General features: G+C 35.4%; 1 protein-coding gene across 3 annotated transcripts in view; it reads left to right on the top strand.

Annotated features, from left to right (window-relative positions):
- The window catches only part of LOC138316188 (engulfment and cell motility protein 1-like), a 56745-nt gene that overhangs the window by 26295 nt on the left and 18269 nt on the right, over positions 1–12181 (top strand). The window contains exons 16-20 of one of the 3 annotated variants that reach the window (XM_069257752.1): positions 1546–1715; positions 3845–3960; positions 6207–6308; positions 7252–7328; positions 8102–8116. In XM_069257752.1, the coding sequence (XP_069113853.1) occupies positions 1546–1715; positions 3845–3960; positions 6207–6308; positions 7252–7328; positions 8102–8116 (480 nt within the window). Of the gene's footprint in view, positions 1–1545; positions 1716–3844; positions 3961–5814; positions 6177–6206; positions 6309–7251; positions 7329–8101; positions 8117–12181 lie in introns of those variants that run through there. The other 2 variants (XM_069257754.1, XM_069257755.1) reach the window with 2 other exon arrangements.

Below are 12181 nucleotides of genomic sequence, written 5' to 3'. Positions count from 1 at the left end.
TTGAGTCGAATTAATTTTGAAGTCCCGTTTTTTTTCCTTCTTTGTGTATGTATTTTAAGATCGGATGACTTGAATTTCGATGACTTGAAATTCCGGTTGAGTCATAGTCAATTCCTGGTCCCTAGAACGGATTTACAGTTAAAAAAAATAGTCGCTATCTCAAATTTAATTTCAGTCAAAATTTTAAATAAAAAAAAATTAATTACGTAAATATAACATGGATACAAACATTTGAAATTCACCTGTGGTTTGTCGTTTACCTTCACATGTCCCGATCGGTATACGCAGGCCTATGGGAACATACTACAACAATGACTGCTAATTATGAATTGTTTAATAACCCTCTCAAGTCTGGCTTCCTAATCAGTGTCACTTTATAATTGTGACTTACCTGTACATAGACACGACGCGTGTTTACACAATCACACTCAGCATGGCTCGATCATCATGGCTGATCATGACCGGGTGTGTGTTTGTTTAGGAATCATTAGAAACGAAAGTGTTTTCTAAGGCTTGTATGAAATGTTGATAGTGCAAAATGATTTAACAAACCCACGATGTTAAATGTTTAACTAGTCGTTGCATATGTACTAGTATCTTAATCATACAATGTATTTCTTCGTTGGTATAGAAATCTACTTTCGTTTCATTTACCGTAAATTATATTAACCAACATGTGTGTGAGAGCCGGAAACGGAGAGTTGAGTCTGTTCACGGTAGGTAAAAACTATTGTTGCTATGTTATTATTTTGAAATACCAATAAATTCTGAAATAAGACAGATTCTTGTTTTTATTTGTTCAGGTAATATATTCCGTATAAGTTTGATGTATGAACCATTGAAGTCAGTATACCACCGGGAAATCAGGGTACATGCCTATTATCTTGATGATCATATTATCGTAATTCAATTTTTTATTTAAAAAAATCCCAAAACAGCTGAAAACATATAACTAAAAAGATTTTATTCAAACCTTATAAGTTGGAAAATCACGATAATATACTGATCACGGTAATAGACATGTACCCGGCTGTAATAGTCATGAGATAAGGACCGTTAAAAACTATGTTCTGATCAAACCTAGTGACAATACGTTTGAGTCAAATTCCGGATGAGTCAAATTATTTTTGTTGGTCCATTGAATATATCAGAGTTCGTATCAACCAAGTTCGACTGTACTTCTGTCATGTTCAATACAGAAACATAGTACTTCTATCATTTTAATACAGAAACAGTGCTTCTGTCATGTTTAGTATAGAAACATAGTTCTTCTATCATGTTCAGTACAGAAACGTAGTATTTCTATTATGTTCAGTACAGTACTTCTATCATATTAACTACAGTAAAAATTTTATAATCACATACTCTTGAAGACCCAGATCATCTTGAAATAAAACACAATGTCCTTCTTCAATAACAGTTGATTTGAATGGACGTGGTTAGTGTGAATGTAATCCATTCATTTTGCAATAAAATGTTTAACTGTATGTTTTTCAAAAAATATTTCAAGATGAATTTCCAATAATACCTCTATATTTCCCTTAGGTGTTGGGAGTAGTGAAGGAACAGATTGGACGAGCACTGGATATGCAGCCAACCTCACTTGAGACATTTAAGTCTCGTCTCAACCAGCTCACATACGATGAGATAATCAATCTTTGGGAGAGGGAACGATTAACAAAGGAGGAGTGGGAGTCTCAGGCCAGGCCAATAATGTAGGTACACCAGGCCAGACCAATAGTGTAGGTACACCAGGCCAGACCAATAACGTAGGTACACAAGGCAAGACCAATTATGTAGGAATCAGGCCAGACCAATAATGTTGGTACCAGGCCAGATCAATAATGTAGGTACACCAGGCCAGACCAACAATGTAGGTACACCAGGCCAGACCAATAATGTAGGAACACCAGGCCAGACCAATAATGTAGGTACACCAGGCCAGACCAATAATGTAGCAATCAGGCCAGACCATTTATGTAGGTACACCAGGCCAGACCAATAATGTAGGTACACCAGGCCAGGCCAATAATGTAGGTACACCAGGCAAGTCCAATAATGTAGGTACACCAGGCCAGACCAATAATGTAGGTACACCAGGCCAGGCCAATAATGTAGGTACACCAGGCAAGTCCAATAATGTAGGTACACCAGGCCAGACAAATAATGTAGGTACACCAGGACAGACCAATAATGTAGCAATCAGGCCAGACCAATAATATAGGTACACCAGGCCAGACTAATAATGTAGGAATCAGACTAGACCAATTATGTAGGAATCAGGCCAGACCAATAATGTAGATACACCAGGCCAGACCAGTAATGTAGGTACACCAGGCCAGACCAACAATGTTGGTACACCAGGCCAGACCAATAGTGTAGGTACACCAGGCCAGACCAATAATGTAGGTACACCAGGACAGACCAATAATGTAGCAATCAGGCCAGACCAATAATGTAGGTACACCAGGCCAGACTAATAATGTAGGAATCAGACTAAACCAATAATGTAGCAATCTGGCCAGACCAATAATTTTGGTACCAGGCCAGACCAATAATGTAGGTACACCAGGCCAGACCAATAATGTAGGTACACCAGGCCAGACCAATAATGTAGATACACCAGACCAATAATGTAGGTACACCAGGCCAGACCAATAATGTAGGTACACCAGGCCAGGCCAATAATGTAGGTACACCAGGCCAGACCATTAATGTAGGTTCGCCAGGCCAGACCAACAATGTCGGTACACCAGGCCAGACCAATAATGTAGGTACACCAGGCCAGACCAATAATGTAGGTACACAATCATAGTTTCTTATCCATAACTTAGTCCTGTATTATTTAAAAAAAATAAATGGCAACAAAAATGTTTATGTTTTTTTCGCGTATCATGTAAATGTAATATATCATTATGCACATCCGTGATTACTGTGTGTGGGTGTATGCGCTTGAGGCAGAGAATATGTGTGAGAGTACAATGATACATGTACATTTGAGTATTAGAAATGTGTTTTTCATTAGATATTTACCAAGTCATTTGAGTAAAATATAAAAGATATTTCAAGATAAATCATTATAATCTTTTTATTACTGGATAACTGATTTTGTAAGTTGTGATTGAAAATACATTGCCTGTTCAAATACGTATTTTAAACTAGTACAACAATACACTTGATATTAATATTGTGCTATTTATAACAATTATAAAATTCAATTCTAAAATTTTCCCTTAAAATGAAATATTTGTGTGTACATTCTTGCACGAATGTGGGTGTGTGTAAGGGTGAGTGTGTGGGTGGGAGTGTGTGGGTGTGAGGATGTGTGGGTGTGTGTATGTGTGTTTTTATGTGTGCTCGCGAGTGATATGTGATTGTGAATACATATATATGTGTACCTGTATATTGTTTTATGTGACTGTGTACATTGTGTTGTAATGTAATTATGCAAAAAGAAAAAAAAGAAAAAAAATTATAAAAAAAAAATAATGTAGGTACACCAATCCAGACCAATAATGTTGGTACCAGGCCAGATCAATAATGTAGGTACACCTGGCCAGACCAACAATGTAGGTACACCAGGCCAGACCAATAATGTAGGAACACCAGGCCAGACCAATAATGTAGGTACACTAGGCCAGACCAATAATGTAGCAATCCGGCCAGACCAATAATGCAATGTGTATATGTATCCATCAATGAAGGTGCCAGAACAAACTCATTAAATTTAATAAAAATGTAGAAAAACATGAGAAACAAAAAAATTATTATAGTTATAAATATAATATTCTGCTAGATGTCTTGTGTTCTTTTTGTTAATTATTTCTTTTTTATACTATTTCAGTGAGCTTCGTAAAGAGTTAACTCCATGTATTCAGGAACTGATCAAACAGCAAAGACTGAATTACCTGATGGAGGGGACAAGGTTTCACAAGTACAATATAAAGGGTAAAAGTAAAGGTGAGGATGTAATAGGATCCCTTAGCTACTTATCAGCCAGCTCACCAATCACATGGTTATATAGACCCAGCCGCACACATATAGGCATTAGTGAGATCAGTGCTTACTACTCAGATTTCATGTTAATATGGCATTAATAATCCCCATATCAACACTGTCTCAGAGTGTGTTAATTTCCGTAAGGTAAACAATACAACAGATATGAGTGTCTTCATAAGATAAACGATACAATAGATATGAGTGTCTTTATTCCATATGGTAAACGATACAACAGATATGAGTGTCTTCATAAGGTAAACGATACAACAGATATGAGTGTCTTTATTCCATATGGTAAACGATACAACAGATATGAGTGTCTTCATTCCCTATGGTAAACGATACAACAGATATGAGTGTCTTCATCCATAAGGTAAACGATACAACAGATATGAGTGTCTTCATAAGGTAAACGATACAACAGATATGAGTGTCTTTATTCCATATGGTAAACGATACAACAGATATGAGTGTCTTCATTCCCTATGGTAAACGATACAACAGATATGAGTGTCTTCATTCCATAAGGTAAACGATACAACAGATATGAGTGTCTTCATTCCATAAGGTAAACGATACAACAGATATGAGTGTCTTTATTCCATATGGTAAACGATACAACAGATATGAGTGTCTTCATTCCCTATGGTAAACGATACAACAGATATGAGAGTCTTCATCCATAAGGTAAACAATACAACAGATATGAGTGTCTTCATTCCTTAAGGTAAACGATACAACAGATATGAGTGTCTTCATTCCATATGGTAAACGATACAACAGATATGAGTGTCTTCATCCATAAGGTAAACAATACAACAGATATGAGTGTCTTCATTCCATATGGTAAACGATACAACAGATATGAGTGTCTTCATTCCATAAGGTAAACGATACAACAGATATGAGTGTCTTCATTCCATAAGGTAAACGATACAACAGATATGAGTGTCTTCATCCATAAGGTAAACGATACAACAGATATGAGTGTCTTCATTCCATAAGGTAAACGATACAACAGATATGAGTGTCTTCATTCCATAAGGTAAACGATACAACAGATATGAGTGTCTTCATTCCTTAAGGTAAACGATACAATAGATATGAGTGTCTTCATAAGGTAAACGATACAACAGATATGAGTGTCTTTATTCCATATGGTAAACGATACAACAGATATGAGTGTCTTCATTCCCTATGGTAAACGATACAACAGATATGAGTGTCTTCATTCCCTATGGTAAACGATACAACAGATATGAGTGTCTTTATTCCTTAAGGTAAACGATACAACAGATATGAGTGTCTTCATTCCATAAGGTAAACGATACAACAGATATGAGTGTCTTCATTCCATATGGTAAACGATACAACAGATATGAGTGTCTTCATTCCATAAGGTAAACAATACAACAGATATGAGTGTCTTCATCCATAAGGTAAACGATACAACAGATATGAGTGTCTTCATCCATAAGGTAAACGATACAACAGATATGAATGTCTTCATTCCTTAAGGTAAACGATACAACAGATATGAGTGTCTTCATTCTCTATGGTAAACGATACAACAGATATGAGTGTCTTCATCCATAAGGTAAATGATACAACAGATATGAATGTCTTCATTCCATTGTTTTTATCATGTGTATTATAATAATTAAGTGCTCTAGTATTAAACACTGTTCTTAGTTTTAACGTCTTGTGATAATTCTTAACTTCTTTTTCCATCTCTAGAACAAATATTCAATTATTCTTATATTTAGCCTGTCTAGTAGTTGAATAGTTATTAGATTATTTACGTGATTTTAACAGATAAGATGTGGTGCTGTCACCTCTCTCCCAACCATAAGTGTTTCCCTAACCTGTGTAATAGTTGAATAGTTATTAGATTATTTACGTGATTTTAACAGATAAGATGTGGTGCTGTCACCTCTCTCCCAACCATAAGTGTTTCCCTAACCTGTGTAATAGTTGAATAGTTATTAGATTATTTATGTGATTTTAACAGATAAGATGTGGTGCTGTCACCTCTCTCCCAACCATAAGTGTTTCCCTAACCTGTGTAATAGTTGAATAGTTATTAGATTATTTATGTGATTTTAACAGATAAAATGTGGTGCTGTCACCTCTCTCCAAACCATAAGTGTTTCCCTAACCTGTGTAATAGTTGAATAGTAATTAGATTATTAACGTGATTTTAACAGATAAGATGTGGTGTTGGCGCCTCTCTCCCAACCATAAGTGTTTCCACTATGCAGATTGTAATGAGGGTGAGATTCCGACACTCGACCATATGCCTAACAAATGTAAGTATGTGGACAGATAGTTAGGACGACTAACAGAAAGCTTTCGAAGTATGACTTGCTGATTGGGATAATAAAGAAAAAGTGAAGATGTTCTTTTTAGATATCAATTTTTAAACTTCAATCAACCTGAAGTCAATGTGATGCTATACACTGTATATTGTGTAAAAGATATTTTTTTGAAATTATTTATTTGAATAGAAAAAAAAGAAGCTTTTTCTGATTCATTCATGTTAAAATTTGAAGGTTTAAGAAGTCGAAGTAGAACTGCAGTAATTAATGTAAATAACAAACTTGGTCTCTGAGTTTGATCAGATAAGGAGCTAAACTAGATATATAACATACCCTGGTATGTTAGAAATGTTTGATTTACTCGGTACAAGTCTCCTTGGTGAACCTTGGAGAGAGGAATAATACATTCCTCCAGTGTTTGCTATACAAGTTTTAGGGATGCTGAATCTCTCACTACCATTTACTGTGTATCCATGTTAACTGTACACCTTCAGTAGATGACATTATAATGCTTTAGCAACACCGATGTGTTGATATTGACTTCTATTGAATTATTCAGTGCCAGTAAGTGACTTCTATTGAATTATTCAGTGCCAGTAAGTGACTTCTATTGAATTATTCAGTGCCAGTAAGTGACTTCTATTGAATTATTCAGTGCCAGTAAGTGACTTCTATTGAATTATTCAGTGCCAGTAAGTGACTTCTATTGAATTATTCAGTGCCAGTAAGTGACTTCTATTGAATTATTCAGTGCCAGTAAGTAACTTCTATTGAATTATTCAGTGCCAGTAAGTGACATTATTCAGTGCCAGTAAGTGACTTCTATTGAATTATTCAGTGCCAGTAAGTGACTTCTGTTGAATTATTCAGTGCCAGTAAGTGACTTCTGTTAAATTATTCAGTGCCAGTAAGTGACTTCTATTGAATTATTCAGTGCCAGTAAGTGAGATCTCAAGTATCATCAAAGGGAAGGATTGCCCTCATGTGAAAGAGAAGACGAAATCCCGACCGGTTAGTATATAACATGTTATCATATATATATCATACTAGTTTTACTTGGATTTTTTAATGTCCTGTGCTTTATACTCACCAGTTACAGTAAAGAATGGTTATAATAAATCACGGTCAGCACAGTTTGTTATACACAACAAACAACTTATACGAATCTATCCATCTATCCGTTTTAACCATGTTGTATTGTATTATCTCAACTGAGAATCAGGCAGAGACAATGTTACAAGACTTAGTCAGCAGTATATATGTAACAAGTGTAATACAGAAGTAGGATTTCCTAATGCTTTGTCTTTAAAGGTCTTAAAGAGAGAATTTTTTAATGAAGAACAGAAAAGAAAAATGACGAGAGATTGATGTTCAAAAACATAAATTTGCTGCTCCCAAGCATGACATATGTGTTACAATACTTCAAATAATTTACATAATGTACAAGTGTTACACATACAACACTTAAGTTACATACTGCATACTGTATTTATACACAGGCTTTAGATTGTAAAATTAATTGTATTAAATATTTTTATATCGTGTTGAAAATTAACAAGGTACATTAATCCTTTATTAATTTAAAGTTGGGGTAAAAGTTCATTTATCAAAGTATTCAAGATATGTAGATATAACATAGTGTAAAAACTGGTCTAGGTCAACAAATTAATCAAGGAGTGTGTTTATGTCCTACAAGTTAACAGGGATAACAATTTACTATAGAGTAAACAAAAGTGTGGTATAATCTCACTATTAATACAGCTCGAATGAATGTATGCTTTCAGCAATCTAAAGTACAGGTATGGTATCAATAGGACGGCATCATAGACACTGTAGCATCTCCAATGATATTAACTTGACCATAATAATATTTTTATTTTAACAAATAGTCTTGTGTGAATTAATTTATCACCTGAAGTATTTGTGAACTCTGTGTTTTGTACAATTGATGTTGTTTATCACTGGTAAGATATAGTGTTATCATTACACATGTTAACTTGGGAAACTCTGATAGCTTAGCTCCAGATGTCAGACAGGTAACTTAGATTGCTTAGCTCAAAATGACAGACAGGTAACTCAGATAGCTTAGATAGCTTAGCTCCAGATGACAGACAGGTAAATTAGATAACTTAGCTCCAGATGACAGACAGGTAACTTAGATAACTTAGCTCCAGATGACAGACAGGTAACTTAGATAACTTAGCTCCAGATGACAGACAGGTAACTTAGATAACTTAGCTCCAGATGACAGACAGGTAACTTAGATAGCTTAGCTCCAGATGACAGACAGGTAACTTAGATAACTTAGCTCCAGATGACAGACAGGTAACTTAGATAGCTTAGCTCCAGATGTCAGACAGGTAACTTAGATTGCTTAGCTCAAAATGACAGACAGGTAGCTCAGATAACTTAGCTCCAGATGACAGACAGGTAACTTAGATAGCATAGCTCCAGATGACAGACAGGTAACTTAGATAGCTTAGCTCCAGATGACAGACAGGTAACTCAGATAACTTAGCTCCAGATGACAGACAGGTAACTTAGATAACTTTGCTCCAGATGACAGACAGGTAACTTAGATAACTTAGCTCCAGATGTCAGACAGGTAACTTAGATAACTTAGCTCCAGATGTCAGACAGGTAACTTAGATAACTTAGCTCCAGATGTCAGACAGGTAACTTAGCTCCAGATAACAGTAGCTCCAGATGACAGACAGGTAACTTAGATAACTTAGCTCCAGATCACAGACAGGTAACTTAGATAACTTAGCTCCAGATCACAGACAGGTAACTTAGATAACTTAGCTCCAGATGACAGACAGGTAACTTAGATAATTTAGCTCCAGATGTCAGACAGGTAACTTAGATAGCTTAGCTCCAGATGACAGACAGGTAACTCAGATAACTTAGCTCTAGATGACAGACAGGTAACTTAGATAACTTAGCTCCAGATGACAGAGGGTAACTTAGATAACTTAGCTCCAGATGACAGACAGGTAACTTAGATAACTTAGCTCCAGATGACAGACAGGTAACTTAGATAGCTTAGCTCCAGATGACAGACAGGAAACTTAGATAACTTAGCTCCAGATGACAGACAGGTAACTTAGATAACTTAGCTCCAGATGACAGACAGGTAACTTAGATAGCTTAGCTCCAGATGACAGACAGGTAACTTAGATAACTTAGCTCCAGATGACAGACAGGTAACTTAGATAACTTAGCTCCAGATGACAGACAGGTAACTTAGATAGCTTAGCTCCAGATGACAGACAGGTAACTCAGATAACTTAGCTCCAGATGACAGACAGGTAACTTAGATAACTTGGCTCCAGATGACAGACAGGTAACTTAGATAGCTTAGCTCCAGATGTCAGACAGGTAACTTAGATTGCTTAGCTCAAAATGACAGACAGGTAGCTCAGATAACTTAGCTCCAGATGACAGACAGGTAACTTAGATAGCATAGCTCCAGATGACAGACAGGTAACTTAGATAGCTTAGCTCCAGATGACAGACAGGTAACTTAGATAACTTAGCTCCAGATCACAGACAGGTAACTTAGATAACTTAGCTCCAGATGACAGACAGGTAACTTAGATAACTTAGCTCCAGATGTCAGACAGGTAACTTAGATAGCTTAGCTCCAGATGTCAGACAGGTAACTTAGATAGCTTAGCTCCAGATGACAGACAGGTAACTTAGATAACTTAGCTCCAGATGACAGACAGGTAACTAGATAACTTAGCTCCAGATGTCAGACAGGTAACTTAGATAGCTTAGCTCCAGATGACAGACAGGTAACTCAGATAGCTTAGCTCCAGATGACAGACAAGTAACTCAGATAACTTAGCTCCAGATGACAGACAGGTAACTTAGATAACTTAGCTCCAGATGACAGACAGGTAACTTAGATAACTTAGCTCCAGATGACAGACAGGTAACTTAGATAACTTAGCTCCAGATGACAGACAGGTAACTTAGATAACTTAGCTCCAGATGTCAGACAGGTAACTTAGATAACTTAGCTCCAGATGACAGACAGGTAACTCAGATAGCTTAGCTCCAGATGACAGACAGGTAACTCAGATAACTTAGCTCCAGATGTCAGACAGGTAACTTAAATAGCTTAGCTCCAGATGACAGACAGGTAACTCAGATAACTTAGCTCCAGATGACAGACAGGTAACTTAGATAGCTATTTCCAGATGTCAGACATGTAACTTAGATTACTTAGTTCAAAATGGCAGACAGGTAGCTCAGATAACTTAGCTCCAGATGTCTGACGGGTAACTTAGATAGCTTAGCTCCAAATGACAGACAGGTAACTCAGATTACTTAGCTCCGGATGTCTGACGGGTAACTAATAGTTTAGCTCCATATGACAGATGGATGACCTCTGACTACTCTCAAGGTAGGGTATGAATATTTTCTCTAGAAATCGCTTAATGATTACCTTCACCAATAGTAAAATCGTTTCATTAATGTGTACTACAGATGTCTAATATTCATGTCTGATTCTAGATCTATTATCATTTTTTTCATACATTTTTAAAAAGTTCATTGTTTTTGACAAATTTTCATATTTATTCACTTAATCTTTTTGAACTTTTTGCAATATATTAACATAAACTAATAAGAACATAATATTAATGCTATGTTTAAACAAAAGTTCATTTCCCAAAATCAAGGATATAGAATACATGCCAAAAGGCCCAAAAGGCCTATTAAAACAATTCCAACCTGACAATTGACATGCACCTGTAAGCATTGGTTGTGATGTAAATGAAGTTTATGTAAAGATTGCTGTAGTACTACTGTAAGAAATATCTACTAATCTCTTAAGTAGTTATTGCCTGAATTATTCATTAAAGTATGAAAATATATTTTCATGTATCAGTATTTTGTGCAAGCCTGGAAGTTTGATGTGTTTATCTCAAAACAAATATTGTAATTTGAACTTGTACTTTGCTTAAAACTTTATCCACATTATGACTGTGTATACGTATCACCTTGTGTCTTTGTTGAATTACTATTAGTGTAAAATTTCATATTATCACATGTAAACCGATTTTTAATTACTTCCGTACAATATACTACTTATGTTTATCATAATCACACACATGTAAAAACACTATTATATATGTGTGTTTACACACACATGTAAAACACTATTAAATATGTGTGTCAACACACACATGTAAAACACTTTTATAAATGTGTTGTTAACAAACACATGTGAAACATCTATTATAAATGTGTGTTAACAAACACATGTGAAACACTATTTATAAATGTGTGTTAACAAACACATGTGAAACACTATTATAAATGTGTGTTAACAAACACATGTGAAACACTATTCTAAATGTGTGTTAACAAACACATGTGAAACACTATTATAAATGTGTGTTAACAAACACATGTGAAACATATTATTATAAATGTGTGTGTTAACAAACACATGTGAAACACTATTATAAATGTGTGTTTAACAAACACATGTGAAACACTATTATAAATGTGTGTTAACAAACACATGTGAAAACACTATTATAAATGTGTGTTAACAACACACATTTAAAACACCATTATATGTGTGTGTTAACTATGATGTGGAGAAATGGATCATAACTTTGTTGTTTCTTTATTTAAGAGTGTAAGTACTTAAGCTGCAATAGATGAACTTTGATGTCTTTGGCTTCAAACGCATGATGACATAGAGGATTGAGCACCCACAGCCTATCAATTAAATAATCTGTACAAGTGATTATACAGTATACCTTGTCAAAACTAGCCTCTTAGTCTAATCTGTAAAAGTGATATATAGTACAACTTGTCTAATCTGTACAAGTTATATACAA

This window comes from Argopecten irradians, chromosome 2 (assembly GCF_041381155.1).
Source record: "Argopecten irradians isolate NY chromosome 2, Ai_NY, whole genome shotgun sequence".
Classification (NCBI taxonomy): Eukaryota; Metazoa; Mollusca; class Bivalvia; order Pectinida; family Pectinidae; genus Argopecten; species Argopecten irradians.
The sequence above is the reverse complement of the archived record's forward strand: the minus strand, read 5'-3'. Positions and strand labels throughout refer to the sequence as shown.